Source organism: Dendrobates tinctorius, unplaced genomic scaffold (assembly GCF_039654945.1).
Source record: "Dendrobates tinctorius isolate UK_male_01 unplaced genomic scaffold, ASM3965494v1 ptg000073l, whole genome shotgun sequence".
NCBI lineage: Eukaryota > Metazoa > Chordata > Amphibia > Anura > Dendrobatidae > Dendrobates > Dendrobates tinctorius.
This window is the reverse complement of record NW_027361741.1, coordinates 33,962,518-33,981,345: the sequence shown is the minus strand read 5'-3', so window position 1 is coordinate 33,981,345 and position 18,828 is coordinate 33,962,518. Positions and strand designations below refer to the sequence as shown.

Here is an 18,828-nt window from a genome sequence, read left to right as displayed (position 1 = left end):
CAGATGTTAGTACTATCACGTTGGTGAAAAGCAATGCTTCTAGGTGACCGGATCTTCCTAATACAGCATGCAATGGACCATGATATGATTTGTGTTTTCATAGATTTCTGTGTGAAATCAAAATCACACAAAGATACAAAATGGGGCCAATAGAATTACGTAGGCTATGGATCTCCATTGTCACTAATTTGGCTTTTATAGGGGGTAGATACAGGGCATGTATCCTACATACTAGGCATATTTAGGAGGTGCTGAATGTAAACCCATGATGAGGCAGTAATGGCATTCACATTGATTGTCACTAATGATGAGTGAGTATACTCGTTACTCGAGATTTCCCGAGCATGCTCGGGTGTCATCCAAGTATTTTGGGGTGCTCTGAGATTTAGTTTCTGTCGCTGTAGCTGCATGATTTGCGGCTGCTAGACAGCCTGAATACATGTGGGGAATGCCTGTTTGTTAGGAAATCCCCACATGTATTCAGGCTGTCTAGCAGCGGCAAATCATGCAGCCAGGGCAACAGAAACTAAATCTCCGAGCACATCCAAATACTCGGAGGTCACCTGAGCATGCTCGGGGAAACCCAAGCAACGAGTATACTCACTCATCACTAATTATCACCCTGCTTTCCTGAAGGTGTATGGCAGGATGAATCGGTCTATGCCAACATCACGGTGTGCATGAAGGTGTCTGTTGTATAAAATGACCTTTCAGCAATTTTAAACGAAAAGTAAAAAGAACATAACAATTGTAAATTACATATATATTCATAGACAAATTCATAGATAATTGAGAGGGATTGTCTCACCTACTAAAATTGGTACTATTGAAAATTGTTGGTAAAAAATCAAGCAACTTTACAATTTACCACTTATTTAAAAAATCCTCTCTGTTCTCAAGAACAAGAGGGATTTTTAATTTTATAGTGCACTGCTCATTGCCAAGGTTGCCTCTGAGGTGGCTGGTTTCTTAGGCAAGGAGTGCGCTCCCTGGATTTGACCAGACCCCTGACCTCTTCTGATGTTTCAGAGGCAAATCCGACTCTGCTAGCAGCATAGGATGGTGGGATGTTTAGGCCATTGGCTCAGCCATGCTGCCAACCTGAGCTGTCAATCTTCAGGAGCACGTCACTCCCTCGGCAATCAGGTGATCAGTGTACTCCTAATGACATGAACTTGAGACAAGACCTTTAATGATAAGTGCTTTTCCCCAGCAATATTCTAATGATACACTGAAGAAGTAAGAAAAACATTCCCGTGCTCTATGGAGAAGCCAACAAACGTAATCAAGTTCTAGTTAAGCTTTAACTCAATGACTCCTTGGTATCAGGTAACTTAGTAACCAGAAGTGTTTCTACGAAACCAAAGTCATAACACTATCATATATTAGATTAAAATATGTTATAAGCCCACCTCCGCTAGAAGGCTTTCCAACCGTGTAATATGTTGGCTTGTAGACATACTCTTCTCACGAAATTCCTCTTGAAGAACAGTGACCTGTAGCGACAGCTGCTTCTCCATTTGTGTAGCCTACATGGATTACGGAGAATTAGTCATGATGTAAATAAACGTAAGGGTGAGAATAAAATGATAATCTGATTCAAACAGGCTAAAATGAGCAATGAATAATTTTATAAAAACACATTAAAATGAACACAGAACATTTAGAAGACACAAAGGGCTACATACAATATTTAGCCTACCTCAATTTTTGTACATCATGTGAAACATTTTAATGCTGAAAATGATAGTTACTTAAAGAGGGTCTGTCACCAGATCTACCAGAATAATCTGTATACATCATGAGATAAATCACATAGCCCTGTTGAGTCTGGTGTACTTACTTTGTAAATCCATCTCAGAATGCCTCTATTATCGTTTCTAAGCATTTAGAACTGACAAATGTTTGTGTTCAGGTGTATTCCGGCTGCAAGTTCTCTCTGCGCCCACCTAGCCTGATTGATAAACTCTTCTCACTGTCTGCCCTGCTCGCGCTGCTGAAATCTCGCACATACTCGGTGGAAGCTGCGTTGTCTATAATACCAATTTCTAAGACCATCCATTGCGATAACCATATTTACCAATGGTGACTGTAAATGTATGTGCATTATATCTATGGTAGAACATGGCAGACCAGCTAACACTTCAGGAAGGTCTTGCCTGTCGATTGCAGGGTGGGAGGGAGGAGAACAAATTGAATAATGATTAAGTGCAAAACTGCTGAACCATCCCCTTAACATGACTTACTGTACAAATCTGCTAGGAAAACGAGAATAAACATTTATTTACCCCTAAACGGGACCTTCTGAGGTGATTCATGCTGCACAAATTGCGGGCTGCATAAATCACAGCCTGGCTGCATGACTGAGACCAGGTATATTATGCCAGATAATTTCAATGAAAATACACTTTGAAGACAGGACCATAGCCAGACACCAGACCGGACTCATTTAGCTCTGCACCTGACCAACTCTTCCCAGTGACCATATAGGTAACCAACAGGTCTCTCCCGGGCGTGTGCCTAAATAGACCTGCTACCCTTTGGCAGTGCTGGGAAGAGCCGGCCAGGGGCAGAGCCGGAGTGGTCTGGCTATTATCTCGTCTGGCTGCAATCGTGTATGATAATTCACCTGGATGTAGTCTGTAATCACTCCCTGGCACTTTGATTGACAGCTTACTTTGCACAGATGCGCTGCAGAGCAAGCTATCGATCAAAGTGTTGGCGAGTGATTACAGCCGCTGCTCACGGCTCTGAGGGCAAAGACTAATCGCTCTGTGCACACCAATACAGCCGAAAGCGAGCGGCTACTGGAAAGATAGAAGTTAATTTCCTCCAAGGTGTGCCTCCAGTAAGGAAGCGCTGTATAGCCATTTACCTGCAGATTAACCCTACAACTGCAGGCAAATTAAGTTTTTGCACATGACAGGTACCCTTTAAAATGTGGCACAAAAATAAGAAGGAAAATCAGTTACTAATACAGATAAAGAAGTCCTTACGTATAACAATTAGACATTTGAAAATGGAAAAAAAATCACTTTCTATTATAATAATCATCTTTATTTATATAGCGCCAACATATTCCGCAGCGCTTTACAATTCAGCAGTTAATATACAAGTCGAAAGTAACAACGTTAAAGATAATACAATAATTAAAGCAAAATAATGGCGACCCTGCTTGTAATTGCTTACAATCTACAGTGAGGTGGGGGAGACACAAAGTACAAGGGCTTATTTACAATGATGGTCCGGCCATCTTGAGGAAATGGGGGATAGATAAAGGCTGCATGAGCTAGTCACCAGTCAGTATTTGTGGTGCTTTTGGGTGCGGTGAAGCTTGATGGAGGGTTATTCTCAGAGAGATGGTGAATGGGCTACACCCACACACATAAAAGGACTCTGATTACGGAAAATGATAGGCCGCTCTGAACAGATGTGTTTTGAGGGAGCGCCTAAAGCTGTGTAAGTTGTGGATAGTCAAAAATTCTTGGGGTAGAGCATTCCAGAGTATTGGCGCGACGCGGGAGAAGCTGGGGAAAAGTAGCGTGAGAACACCATAGGTTGCAACATTTTTTAGTGCATCCTCGCGTTGTGACAAAATTCGGTGACTTTTCAAAGCTTTGCTGAATCGGGTCCAATGTGTATTTCATCTTACTTCCACACTGAGCCATAATTTGGTGCTTACTGGAGATGTAACTATATTTTTCTTATGCGTATTTTTTCTCTTTCCTATAACACACGGCACAATCAGTTGGTAACATATAGCAAGCAAAACACCATTCCCACACCCTGACGCTGTGATGAGCCGGGCTATATCCCAATACAATCATGCAGACAGGATACAATTCCCCTATGAGTTACTGTACCAGGATCACCACAGTGAATGCCGCTTTAGCTCTCACCTTGATTTTCACTATGAATATTGAAGGATATGTCAAAAAGGATTAGTGATGTGCTCACCGATCAGGATGGCTCTGCTTTTACCACAGTAACATTTGCCATTATCAAATACCATAGAGGTCGTCACATGAGAAATACAAGCCAGATCAGGCAACGAGGCATGTGCTAAGCATTTTCTATTTAGCGGTCCACTAATACATCTTCCAACCTGATGGTGCATTATTTGGGAACTTTCACACAGATTGGAGATTATCATAACAACCAACTTAACCACTGATATGTTCGTGCCTGAAACATGACAAACATACACTAATTGTAAGGAAACCCAATGTCCCTTCAATGAATACTACAGGAAAGCCAGGTAGGACTGAGTTAAATCTCTTAACTAGATGCACCTGGCAAGCTTTGGCTAAGGACCAGGATATGTTTTCACCTTGCCCTCTCAGTCATCTGGGGGACCTGAGCAGAGTGGTACCCTAAATCTATCCAGAGTCTCTCTGAAAGGAGTCTGCACAGGCCGTGTGCACCAAACTGCAAATATCAGTGGTTCCTATGGACAATAGCCGTTGTGTTTGACCGGACCGGGACTAGCTCTGCTGTGTGTGAGTAACCAGGGTCATTATCGTTTAGTTAGCATCCGGCCAACACTAAGGATTTTATGTTTATGGTTTAGTTTTCGGTGTTATGCAACCTGTGGAAATAAACGTCACATTGCTTTGACACAAGAATCCAGGGCCTGTGAGAACGCTGCCTACTGCTGAGCCTCAATCCCTGCAATGCATAGATCTTGTTTACGTTTATCCAGCTATTGAAGAAACCTGGTTCATAAGTAGTTGCCTAACCTATAATAAGCTTGTAGAGGAGATGCGCTATAAGAATATATTAGGGAAATGAAAGCAGGTCTGTCAGCAGATTTCACAATACAAATAGTATAGATTATTAATTAGATCTCTTAGACCTTATGAGACTGGTGTACTAGCTTTGGAAATCCATGTCAGAATGGCTGTACTACCCTGAGATTAAAATTAGCATTTTATGAGTGGAGTAAAGGGTGAGAAATCTAATGAGTACAAGTGAATTACTCACCCACCCAGCTTCACTGACAGCTGCAGCTTGTAATGAGCAATGTGAGATCTCAGCCCCAGGGGCGAGGAATACTTACAAGCAGTAATGAGCGAGTATACTCGTTGTGCGGGCTTTCCCGAGCATGCTCGGGTGATCTCCGAGTATTTGGTGTGCTCGGAGATTTAGTTTCTGTCAATGAAGCTGCATGATTTGTGGCTGCTAGACAGCCTGAATACATGTGGGGAATGCCTGTTTGTTAGGGAATCCCCACATATATTCAGGCTGTCCAGCAGCCACAAACCATGCAGCTACAGAGACAGAAACTAAATCTCCGAGCACATTCAAATTCTCAAAGTTGACCCAAGCATGCTCGGGAAAAACCGAGCAACGAGTATACTCGCTCATCACTACTTACAAGCTGTCAATCAGGCTAGAAGTGTGGAGATTGATATTAAACTTCAGCCTAAGTTTGTGGAATATTGAAATTCCGTGTTTTTTTTTCTTACAATAGGACAAATGGCCAGTCACGTCACGAATCTTAAATTTAGATTCTTTCCCTTCCTCTGGATTAACACAAATCAAAATATTTTTTTTTGCTGTACATGCTGGAATCGTATCTTATTTCAGATTACTATGTCTTAGTGCGCTCCAGTAATAATCCATATTAATTACATCGCAGATATGACAAATCAGAACTGAAATCAAACACTGTTACTGGTTTGGTTTCTAACTTGTGCTTTCCAGTTGGGTCACAAATAAAGCAAGCACATTCACTTGCTGCCAATATGTAAAAGCATTCTTGGAAATTATATCTTCAATTCAACAGGATCCTTCCCAGGAATCAGGCTGGATAATGATAATGAGTCATTTCGCCAACTTTGCCAACTGTAACAATAATATTCTGTAACAATAATATTATCTCCAAAAGTGTAGTAGAAAAATCAATATTGCTGTGGGCAAGTGAGGAAATCTGGGTACATCATCTCATGTGTTTATCTATGTAGTTCCTGTGCCTCGGCTATTATTATTTATTGAGTGATCTGGATTTCACTATATGTAATCCTGAGATAAAGCGAGGTAATACGGCTCACTATAACTTAATAAAAGGATTATTCCTGATAATAGGAATACTTTTACCGTTTGTGGTTATAATAGTAATAAAGGAAGGTCAGTCCTCAGTCATTTATGTTTTCATCTTCCCTAGTGCTTACTATATTCACCTATTACATACGGTTTCTACATTGCAGCAGTTAAAGGCTGTTAAAGGGAATTTGTCACCGGGTTTTTTCTATGTAATCTGAGAGCACCAGAATGTAAGGGCTGAGGCACTGATTCCAGTGATGTGTCACTTATTGAGCTGTGTGCTGTAGCTTCAATACAGTGTTTTATCAGAAGGAGATTATCACTGTCGGACTAGGTGTCATTTGAAAGCCAGTTCACATAATCTGTGTAATCCTTCCCCTCCCCCCACGGATTGGCAGATTGTTGACAATATACAGTGTATACATGCAGCTGGCAATCAGTACCGTGGGCAGGATTATACACAGCTCAGCATTCTGGGAACTGCTAGATCTACAGAAGAGTAAAGAGAGATTCTATTAATACTGCAATAAGCAGTCTATAAGTGACAGATCACTGGAATCAGATCCTCTGCCCTTACATCACGCAGTTGTTGAATTACATGGCAAACCCTACTGAAAGACTCTCTTTAATTCAGTTAACCCCTGCAGCGATCACCACTGTAAGATAACACAGCTGCTTTCAAGATGATGACAATTTTGTTAATGGGTACTCTTCCGCCGCTGGGCAGCGTGTGTTCTGCCCATACAGAATAATGAATGAGACAGGAAACTCCTCCAGGGCAGGATGGCATGTGCGTTACCCACAACTAATTAAACATGGAGGAACCAAGGGCGTAACTATAATTTTGTAGGTGCAGAAGTTGTACTCGTTTCTGGGCCCTGGAGACTATGGGGTTTAAAAGGGCCCTCTTTGCCCCATATGAAAAGACAATAACTGTTAAAGACCAGTGATAAGTTGGGGATCCTGCTGAAGATTTTGCATTTGGATCCACAAGCTTCAAGTTCCGCCACAGTGAGGAACAATCAATGACCCTCATTAGCGCAAACTCGTAAATATTGATTACAAAAGTCATCTCATTTCTGTTGGAAGTGGAACTGTTACGATGCGCTCTACACCATGAGTGATGTCTGAGTAATATTTCTGATGTCACAAGCACGTTCTGTCTAAACTCAGGAGAGCAGCAATAAAATCCCATCTCTATGGTAACATCACTAGACTGTGACAGTATAATATGCTGTAGCCTAGCAACCGAGATGAGGATCTCAGCATCTCTTAAAGTCAAGTCTCAGTACCGGACTTTACATTCATGGACTGCAATAATTCAAGTATACAAAATATGACATGTCTCACGATGCGTTTCAACAATCCAAAAATTGAGGATAACATAAATTTGCCATCACTAAGTTGCCTGTGATGGCTACAAGATGTTCTCTGCAACTTTATGCCCTATTCGATCACCTGTGAAACCCCATATTGACCTTTTTTATAATTTGAACCCACTCCTGAAAAAAGCTTAATTATCCAATAACAGGCAACAATTGGCCCTGACCATGTTGATCCTTTGCATGCCACGTAAAGAGGATCTGTGACAAGACCAAAAATGGACAGTTTTTGCTCTGACTTTAGAAGCATTACTTGCGAGTAAACTGTTTTGTTTTACAGATATGGTACATTTTATTTAGTGTTAATTTTTATTGTCTTATGGATTCTCTGGGGAGTGTCTCGGGATTCTCTGGGGCATGTTTCGGGATTCTCTGTGACGTGTCTTGGGATTTTCTGTGGGCGTGTCTCAGAAATCTCTGTGTGCGTGTCTCAAATTTCTTAAGGGCGTGTCTCAGATTTCTCTAGAGGGGTGCCTCAGAATTCTCTGGGGGCATGTCTCAGAATTCTCTGGGGGCGTGTCTCAGAATTCTCTGGGGGAGTGTCTCAGAATTCTCTGGGGGAGTGTCTCAGAATTCTATGGGGGCGTGTCTCGGGATTCTCTGGGGGCGTGTCTCGGGATTCTCTGGGGGCGTGTCTCAGAATTCTCTGGGGGCGTGTCTCAGAATTCTCTGGGGGCGTGTCTCAGAATTCTCTGGGGGCGTGTCTCAGAATTCTCTGGGGGCGTGTCTCAGAATTCTCTGGGGGCGTGTCTCGGGATTCTCTGGGGGCGTGTCTTGTGAATCTCTGGGGCGTGTCTCAGGATTCTCTGGGGTGTGACTAAATATTATCTGGGTGTGGCTAAAGATTATCTGGTGCGGGCTCAGATTTCTCTGGGGCGTGGCTCAGATTTCTCTGGGGTGTGACTCAATATTATCTGGGTGTGGCTCAATATTATCTGGGTGTGGCTCAATATTATCTTGTACGTGGATCAGATTTCTCTGGAGTGTGGCTCAGATTTCTCTGGGGCGTGGCTCAGATTTCTCTGGGGCGTGGCTCAGATTTCTCTGGGGCGTGGCTCAGATTTCTCTGGGGCATGTCTTTGTGGTGCTCTGCATAATTACCATGTGTCACAATCTCAAAGAATCCTGTAAGCACTGAAACCTTTGTAAATAGGTGAAAATTTAGCACTAAATAAAAAGCCCCATATCTTTGTAACCATGTGGCGAATTTAAAAAGTAAATCAAAAGTAAACAAATAAAAATTTGTGGCAACTAAAGGGAGAAGTCAGAATAGAATAAAAGAAAGAACTGTCCACTTCTGACCCAGTGACAGCTCCTCTATAAACATATATGCTAAGCCAAATGATCAATTTGTAGTGTGATCATCTCCAGTAATATTATTTTTATGCCTTGCTATAATTTATGCTTCTGACTCGGTAATGTGGCTTGGATTTCTGTATCATTGGAATTAGTCCTAAATCATTAGTTGCAGTATTATAAATTACTTACTTTACAACTAGATCTAATTTGATAGGTAATGTGCTATCTAGACAGACTAACAATCATTAGGTTGCCATACTTCCTAACAATCACTCTCTTAGGTGTCTGCCTTCTGTCAAGCTTGCGATACACTGCCAGTTATCAAATATAATCCTGTCTCTAGCAGGAGACAACAAGATGGCTTAAAGCAAGAGGTGTTGGGTCTTTGTCTCTCTGCTCCTGATCTTGTATCTGCCAAAATTCAAAAAAGCTGCAATTTCTAATTAGGATAGGTAAGGAAATTGAGAATAGTAGTAATATATACTTGGCAGTGAGGCAAAATAAGATCCAGCACCTTTAGTGCTGGCAGAATGACAATCGATATTCAGATAATGCCAACTGAAATGTAGTGGATAGCAAACCACAAGGCATGAGAACGGAGACATTTTCAGGACATATTAAACTGATTGATGTTTCAAAGTGCATACACAGAGATAGCTGTTGAATCGCCGATTAGAACTGCCCCCTTGACTGCTAAGCCCAGAATGAACATGGATTTCAATGGAGACATGTCCGACACTGATCCAAGTGTTGGATCAAAATCGGCAATGCAAGTCTATGGGTCAGTGAAAAAATCTGACTGCATTCAGATGCCATCCGTGTGCTGTCCGTTTTTCATTGATAGATTGGAGAAGGTGGAGAAACTTTCGTTTTCTCATCAGTGAAAAAGCCTGATGAAACTGATGAAAAAAAATGATGTCTGAATAAGGCCTGAGACTGAATCTTTTTGCAGAAACCTAAATATCATCTGGTCATCATCTCCTGCACGATAACATGCTGCCGGTAGAGATCAGACTGCCTGTTCAATGTCACTTGTTTCCGTACAACCTAACAATTTCCTCTTGATAAAAATAAAATGGCCTGGAAGCCAACAACTTTTGTTTTTCTGCTAAATCCTCAGTAAGTGGCTAAGATCTGTCTGCAGGAGTGTCAAGGTAAAAGCATTTTCTATAAATGCAATCTATAGGGTCTCACTGAGCCACTCTTCAAAACAGAAGAGCTCTTTCTTTGCTTTCAGGTAAAAAAAAAACATTCAATGGGACTTGAGCTAAGAGCTTTAGTATCATTAATCCTTTTAATGCATAATCACCCACTATGATGATATTATGTGACATTAAATTTAATTACACTGGTGTGTCTAAGGACATGGTAAGTGAATTGGTGGCAGGTTACTACTGCTGAGAGGCAATACTCAGAGTGGGCAGATAAAGCAGAGCTGAAGGGGATGTCAAGCACAAGAAAAAAGTGCCCATATTCTAAAAACAGTGCCACCCTTACTAACAGGCTGTGTGTGGAATTGCAGCTCAGCACCATCCATTTCTATGGATCATAGCTGCAATGCTGGCACAAGCATAGACAGAAGTTTTTGAAAGACAGCTGTTATTGTTTTCTAATCCTGTAAACCCTTTTAATGATCAAATTTGGCACATTCTTTCAAATCACCCATTAAAGGGGTGTCCGAGCATAGGTTTTGATGATATACTACAGGATAGGTTATAAATAGTGGATCGGCGAGGGTCCGACACCTTACACCCCCCCAACTTTATTTGCCCCAGTGGTGGCCAAATGTAAACACCTTGAATAGAGCTGCATTCAAAGTTTAGCAGCTGCTAGAAGGTGCTGAAGAACAGCTTCTATGGAAAAGAATATTATGAAGGAGCAAATAACAGCTGATAAGTGAGAATGTCAGGTGTCAGACCCCAAAAAATTCGTTAAGGATTAGTTATCAATACCGTATTCCCAGAAAACCTTTTTCATTGCTGACCTATCCTTAGTATCTGGATTCTGTATAAAGCAATATATTTTCCCTAACCATTGGACTCATTAACTACAAAGGAAGAGCGTAAAAAACAAATACACACACATACTGATTGGGATATACAGTGGGGAAAAAAAGTATTTAGTCAGTCAGCAATAGTGCAAGTTCCACCACTTAAAAAGATGAGAGGCGTCTGTAATTTACATCATAGGTAGACCTCAACTATGGGAGACAAACTGAGAAAAAAAAATCCAGAAAATCACATTGTCTGTTTTTTTTTCATTTTATTTGCATATTATGGTGGAAAATAAGTATTTGGTCAGAAACAAGCAATCAAGATTTCTGGCTCTCACAGACCTGTAACTTCTTCTTTAAGAGTCTCCTCTTTCCTCCACTCATTACCTGTAGTAATGGCACCTGTTTAAACTTGTTATCAGTATAAAAAGACACCTGTGCACACCCTCAAACAGTCTGACTCCAAACTCCACTATGGTGAAGACCAAAGAGCTGTCAAAGGACACCAGAAACAAAATTGTAGCCCTGCACCAGGCTGGGAAGACTGAATCTGCAATAGCCAACCAGCTTGGAGTGAAGAAATCAACTGTGGGAGCAATAATTAGAAAATGGAAGACATACAAGACCACTGATAATCTCCCTCGATCTGGTGCTCCACGCAAAATCCCACCCCGTGGGGTCAGAATGATCACAAGAACGGTGAGCAAAAATCCCAGAACCACGCGGGGGGACCTAGTGAATGAACTTCAGAGAGCTGGGACCAATGTAACAAGGCCTACCATAAGTAACACACTACGCCACCATGGACTCAGATCCTGCAGTGCCAGACGTGTCCCACTGCTTAAGCCTGTACATGTCCGGGCCCGTCTGAAGTTTGCTAGAGAGCATTTGGATGATCCAGAGGAGTTTTGGGAGAATGTCCTATGGTCTGATGAAACCAAACTGGAACTGTTTGGTAGAAACACAACTTGTCGTGTTTGGATGAAAAAGAATACTGAGTTGCATCCATCAAACACCATACCTACTGTAAAGCATGGTGGTGGAAACATCATGCTTTGGGGCTGTTTCTCTGCAAAGGGGCCAGGACGACTGATCCGGGTACATGAAAGAATGAATGGGGCCATGTATCGTGAGATTTTGAGTGCAAACCTCCTTCCATCAGCAAGGGCATTGAAGATGAAACGTGGCTGGGTCTTTCAACATGACAATGATCCAAAGCACACCGCCAGGGCAACGAAGGAGTGGCTTCGTAAGAAGCATTTCAAGGTCCTGGAGTGGCCTAGCCAGTCTCCAGATCTCAACCCTATAGAAAACCTTTGGAGGGAGTTGAAAGTCCGTGTTGCCAAGCGAAAAGCCAAAAACATCACTGCTCTAGAGGAGATCTGCATGGAGGAATGGGCCAACATACCAACAACAGTGTGTGGCAACCTTGTGAAGACTTACAGAAAACGTTTGACCTCTGTCATTGCCAACAAAGGATATATCACAAAGTATTGAGATGAAATTTTGTTTCTGACCAAATACTTATTTTCCACCATAATATGCAAATAAAATGAAAAAAAAACAGACAATGTGATTTTCTGGATTTTTTTTTCTCAGTTTGTCTCCCATAGTTGAGGTCTACCTATGATGTAAATTACAGACGCCTCTCATCTTTTTAAGTGGTGGAACTTGCACTATTGCTGACTGACTAAATACTTTTTTTCCCCACTGTATGTACAGTCGCAGCCAAAAGTTTTGAGATTTGACACTTTGTCTGGTTTTCACACAATTTGCTGCTTCAGTGTTTTTCAATCTTTTAGTCAGATATTTGTATGGTTGCTGACCTACAATTCCAAGCATTTCATACGTTTTTAAACTTTTATTGATGGATACATCAAGTTTGTTTAAAAAATTAAAAATATTAGTGTTGACCTATAACCCCTTCACCACCTTGGGTTTTTCCGTTTTTATTTTCGCTCCCCTTATTCCCAGAGCCATAACGTTTTTATTCTACCATCGATATGACCATGTGAGGGCTTGTTTTTTGCGGGACGAGTTGTACTTTTGAATGACACCATTGGTTTTACCATATAGTGCACTGAAAACGAGAAAAACAATTCAAAGTGTGGTGAAATTGCAAAAAAAAGTGCAATTCGACAGAAGTTGTTTCTTTTTACCATGTTCTCGAACTGCTAAAACTGACCTGCCATAATGACCTGGTCATTACAAGTTCATAGACACCAAACATGTCTAGGTACTTTTTTATTTAAGTGGTGAAAAAAAATTCCAAAGTTTGTAAAAAAATAAATAAATATGGTGCCATATTCCGAGATCCGTAGCGTCTCCATTTTTCATGATCTTGGGTTGGGTGAGGGCTTATTTTTTGTGTGCCGAGCTGTCGTTTTTATTGATACCATTTTGGGGCAGATATGATGTTTTGATCGCCCGTTATTGCATTTTATTGCAATGTTGTGTTGACCAAAAAATGCTATTCTGAAGTTTTGATTTTTTTTTTCTCGTTATGCCGTTTCCCGACTGGATTAATTCTTTTTATATATTGATAGATCAGGGCGATCCTGAAAGCGGCGATACTAAATATGTGTTTGTTTTTTAATTGATTTATTTTGAATTGGGCAAAAGGGGGGTGATTTGAACTTTTATGTATTTTTTTTATACATTTTTAAAAACTGCTACAGCCCTACCATGTGTAGCTAAAATGTCAATCTGCTATGAGCGACGGCCACAGGGCAGCACTAATAGCTACCCCACAATGACAACCACAGGGGTCTCCTCCATGTGACATGGGCGCCAATGGGCAGAGCTATTGACGCTCTTCCGGCGCGATCATGTTAAATGCCGCTGTGAGAGATTGACAGGGGCATTTAACATGCTAACAGCCATGGGTGGAATCTGTTAGGGGCACATGTCAGCTGATGAAATCAGATGACAAGTGTCGGAAAAGTTACGGGCTCATCGCCAGGGCCTGCATCAAACATGCGGATTCAAGACTTCTATAATTAACCTTGTTATAGTATTTCTGGGCCAAATCCTGATGTCAACTTATTCTTACCTGATCAGTGCTTGGAGTTTATCACAATTTCTGTGTTCTTGTTTATCAACCCACTTTTTGACGACTGACCACAGGTTCTCAAGATGATTGAGATCTGGGGAGTTTCCTATCCATTGACCCAAAATGTCAACGTTTAATTAGTTATCACTTTTGCCTTATGACATGGTCTACATCATAATGGAAAAAGCATTGTTCATCACCAATTTGCTCCTAGATCATTGATCATTGGGAGAAGTTACTCTTGGAGGAGGTTTATTCATGGCAAATTGTGAGGGAACCCACTCCCTTGAAAGAAAAACAAACCCCACACGTGAATAGTCTCAGGATGCTCTACTGTTAGAATGACACAGGACTAGTGCTAATCTATTCTTTTCCAGACAATCATTCTTACTAATGTCCCAAAAAGTATGAAGGAAACTTATCAGGCATTTTATCAGGCCAAAATCACCAGGGTATGTGAACTTTTGATCAGGGTCATTTGGATGTTTTGGGTTGTGATTGCGATTTAAAACGAGAAAACACCGTAGTTTGACAATAAATGGCTTCACCCAACCACTAACCATGAGTGGAGAAAAAGGTTTGGTGTTATCATTCATATTCTTTGAAAAAAGGCCAAGAAAACAAAAATTCTGCAGGGATATGTAAACTTTTGAGCACAACTGTACATCTAAAAATTGCTATCAACCAATTTCCAAGTATTAGTACTATTGTTCTGTTATTCAAGTACTGAAAGCATGTATTAAAATAGTGCTATCAAGCTTAAGTGGAAAATTAGTTCTGCATACATACCAATCGTAACCTACAGGTGCTTCGCACAAAATTAGAATATAATCAAAAAGTTAATTTATTTCAGTTTTTCAATACAAAAAGTGAAACTCATATATTATATAAAGTCATTACAAACAGAGTGATCTATTTCACGTGTTTATTTCTATTAATGTTGATGATTATGGCTTACAGCCAATGAAAACCCAAAAGTCATTATCTCAGTAAATTAGAATACTTTATAACACCAGCTTGAAAAATGATTTCAAAATCAGAAATGTTGGCCTACTGAAATGTATGTTCAGTAAATGCGCTCAATACTTGGTCAGGGCTCCTTTTGCATCAATTACTGCAGCAATGTGGGGTGGAATGGAGGCGATCAACCTGTGGCACTGCTGAGGTGTTATGGAAGCCCAGGTTGCTTTGATAGCAGCCTTCAGCTAATCTGCATTGTGGGGTCTGGTGTCTCTCATCTTCCTCTTGACAATACCCCATAGATTCTCTGTGGTTAAGGTCAGGCGAGTTTGCTGGCCAATCAAGCACAGTGAAACTGTTGTTTTTAAATCAGGTATTGGTACTTTTGGCAGTGTGGACAGGTGCCAAGTCCTGCTTGAGAGTGAAATTTCCATCCAAAAAACTGAGCGGGAAGCATGAAGTGCTCTAAAATGTCCTGGCAGATGGCTGTGCTGACTTTGGTCTTGATAAAACACAGTGGAACTACACCAGCAGATGACATGGATCCCCAAACCATCATTGAGGCCTACTTCACACGTCAGTATTTTTGATCAGTATTTCATCAGTATTTGTATGCCAAGACCAGGAGTATCTCCAAAACAGAGAACATGTGTCAGTCTTTCAGTTATAGTTTTTTTCTGTAAGTTCCACTCCTGGTTTTGGTATACAAACACTGATGCAAAAATACTGACGTGTGAATGAGGCCTGATTGTGGAAAGTTCACACTAGACCTAAAGCAGCTTGGTTTGTCTGTCTCTCCACTCTTCCTCCAGACTCTGAGACCTTGATTTCCAAATGAAATGCAAAATTTACTTTAATCTGAACACATGATTGTGGAGCCTACTGAAACAGAATAAAGCCCCCGCTACACACTGCGATATCGCTAGCAATATCGCTGTAAAGTCACCGATTTTGTGACGTTGCAGCGATATTGCTAGCGATATCGCTGCATGTGATACTTACCTCTGACCGGCTCCCCCGCTGCTCATCGTTGGTCGCGCGAAAAGGTCCTGGATCATTTCTCGTCGGCCACTTCCTGTGGCGCCGACGAGCGAGGCATGGACGCGGGCGGGAGGACGTCAGGATCGCCGCGTCTGACAGGTAAGTAGTGACCCCCGACCCCAGTGATGTCGCTGGTGAGATCTGCCTGTGTGGCAGCTCACTAGCGACCACTTAGCGATGCACCAGCCATCCATATCGTTGTCGGGATCGCTGGTGCATCGCTATGTGTAATGGTACCCTAAGGGACCTTTTTAAACGCTTAGGAAGCCTTTGTAGGTGTTTTTTGTTAATTATTCTAATTTACTGAGATAATGACTTTTTGGTTTTCATTGGCTGTAAGCCATAATCATCAACATTTACAGAAAGAAACACTTAAAATAGATCACTCTGTTTGTAATGACTATCTAATATATGAATTTCACTTTTTGTATTGAAGAACTGAAATAAATTAACTTTTTGATGATATTCTAATTTTGTGAGAACCACCTCTATGTACTAGTGCACTTGTGAAATTTTTTAACTTAGGCTAGTTTCACACTAGCGTTTATGAGCGCAGCGACGGCCTGCGCACGGCCGCCGCTAAGCCCCGCCCCCTGCCACGCCCCCGCCGGTAGCTCCGCCCACCGTCGCATGACGCTGCATGCGCCCTGCGTCCCCTATCTTTATCACAGGGGGCGCAGGCCATGCGCCGTATGCGTTTGGCAGCTCATGCGTCCTTTTGACGGTGCGCCGACCTGCGCCAAACGCAACCTGCTGCAGTTTGGTTGCGTCGGCGCACCGTCAAAAAGGCGCATGCGCCGCCAAACGCATACTGCGCACGGCCTGCTCCCCCTGTGATAAAGATAGGGGACGCAGGGCGCATGCAGCGTCATGCGCCGGTGGGCGGAGCTACCGGCGGGGCGCAGCAGGGGGCGGGGCTTAGCGGCGGCCGTGCGCAGGCCGTCGCTGCGCTCATAAACGCTAGTGTGAAACTAGCCTTAGACCTGAAAAAAACCTGCAAAATGCACTATCCTAGTTTTGAGCTGATGTAATGGCAGGCAGCTGCCATGTGGACAAGAACAGAGTACATGCAGAGACAGTCAGTCTGCAAGTACTTTTATATCAGTGCTGAAGTTCTGTTATTTTTATATTGCATTTTCTTTTTTAATTTTGCTTCCCTTCTTTCAAAAGCCATAGCTAACTGTTTTTTTAGGGACATACCAAAATGAAGGTTTGGTGTTTTTTTGCAGAATGAATTGTAGTTTTAAAGTACATCATTCATTTTACCATACATTGTAGTGAAAATTGGGAATAAAAATCCATGCGCAATTCTTCCATCTTTTGGGGGGTTTGTTTTTATGGTGTTCATTGCGCAGTAAAAAGATAACCTGGCGAATATGACTATTCAGGGGAGTGCAATTACAGCAAGAACAAACTTTATTATTATTATTTTTATAGTTTAGTGGTTATAAAATGGTAGAAACATATAAATAAATTTGTTTTATTTTCTGAGACTAAGTTTTTGACTTTTCTGTCTGGGTATTTTGTTTGGTCATCTCATATTTTATAGGTACAGGTTTGGGGTTTTCTGTTTAAATAAATAATTTTATATTTTGATAGGACTTTTGCAGGCGCTGCAAATTCGGGGTGATTTAAGCTTCTATTTTTTCTGTCATAACTTGTTTTTTAATTTATCTTTATTAAATTGCAAAAGAAGTAACAAACAAAAGGAATTGAAAGTGACAAAATCGAAAACAATGTTCTAAGTATTTTTAAAAAAGTTTTATTTTTACTTTTTTTTCAGCATTTGATTGCTTGGTCTATTCAGTGCAATACTGAAATATCACAGTATACAGACAAAGTGACAATCTCCTCTCTGCCATATACTGGATTTTGAGGAGCACAAAGATAGCAGCCAAGGGGTCTTCCAGCAGGCCCCTGACGGCCTTAGCAACCCATTGGCACCCTACAATCGTGTTTTCATGAGCATGGGAGTGCAAATCAGCATGCCACCATTATTACACCACTTAAATGCAGTAATCAGTGATTGACAGCGGCATCTAGGAAATGTACAGCAGCAGTCAGAGTAAGCTCCGATTGCTGCTGTTAGCAGTGGGTGCTGGCTGTATAATGCAGCCATTCAACTGTTGTGGAAAAAGCTCAGCTCTTGAGCCCGCACCATACACCTACACCCGACATACACCATACATGTGTGACAGACGTTGGGAAGGGGTTAATAAGAAATACGTCAGTATACATCATAAATCTTTAAAGGGAATCTGTCAGAACGATCCACTCCCTCCAAATCGTGTATATGGTCACACTGCTCTGTGAAAGATAATGTCATCCATACTGATTTTACTGAAGAAATCTGTTGCTCTCTGACAGAAAAATAGCTGTTATAATTCATATGCTAATAAGTCTGAAGTGCTCTGGGACGTGATCAAAGCACTTCCATAAGCTTCTGCCTCATTGGAACTATTTCCCGCCCAGCCCCACCTTGCTCTGCTTTACTGACAGCTCACCGGTTTGACCGCACGACTAATGAATCCTCAGTCAAGCAGAGGAAGATGTGGCAAGGCGAGGAATAAAGCTGGGGAGGGAGAGGTTTGGGAAGTGCTTTGATCATGCCCAGAGCACTGAAGCCTTATTGCCAAATGAATTTAAAACAGTGATGTTTCAGCCAGGGAGAACAGATAGCATCAGTAAAGTTATAGATGAAATTATATTTATTATATTTCAGAAGACAACATGATCATATAAACAAATTGGGGGTGGATCGTTCAGACAGATTCACTTTAAAGAGATTGCCTGGTGAAGAACTCTCATATACTACTAGATCATTGTAAGTTAATAGAAGGAAGAGATCTCCACATTCAGAATCCCCATTTATTACCCATAGAGGAGAGAACATCCTGCACATCATGTACGGCATCATATTCCCTGTGGTAGCACTTCAGGAAATTCAACCTTTACTACTGGTTATTACTAGTCTTCGGGGTTAGATCAGCAGCACACCAAGTAATAAGCTCATAATAAGATTCTACTATAATAAGCTCATCAGTTTAACAGTGGGG

General features: G+C 41.5%; 1 protein-coding gene across 3 annotated transcripts in view; it reads right to left on the bottom strand.

Moving 5' to 3' along the window:
- Window positions 1–18,828, bottom strand: part of BICDL1 (BICD family like cargo adaptor 1) — a 121,555-nt gene that overhangs the window by 80,099 nt on the left and 22,628 nt on the right. For all 3 annotated transcript variants that reach the window (XR_012233620.1, XM_073582728.1, XM_073582729.1), the window contains exon 3: window positions 1,413–1,529. Coding sequence is in view for 2 of the 3 variants with exons in the window: in XM_073582728.1 (XP_073438829.1) it covers window positions 1,413–1,529 (117 nt within the window). In the remaining variant the exon portion in view is untranslated. The remainder of the gene's footprint in view (window positions 1–1,412; window positions 1,530–18,828) is intronic.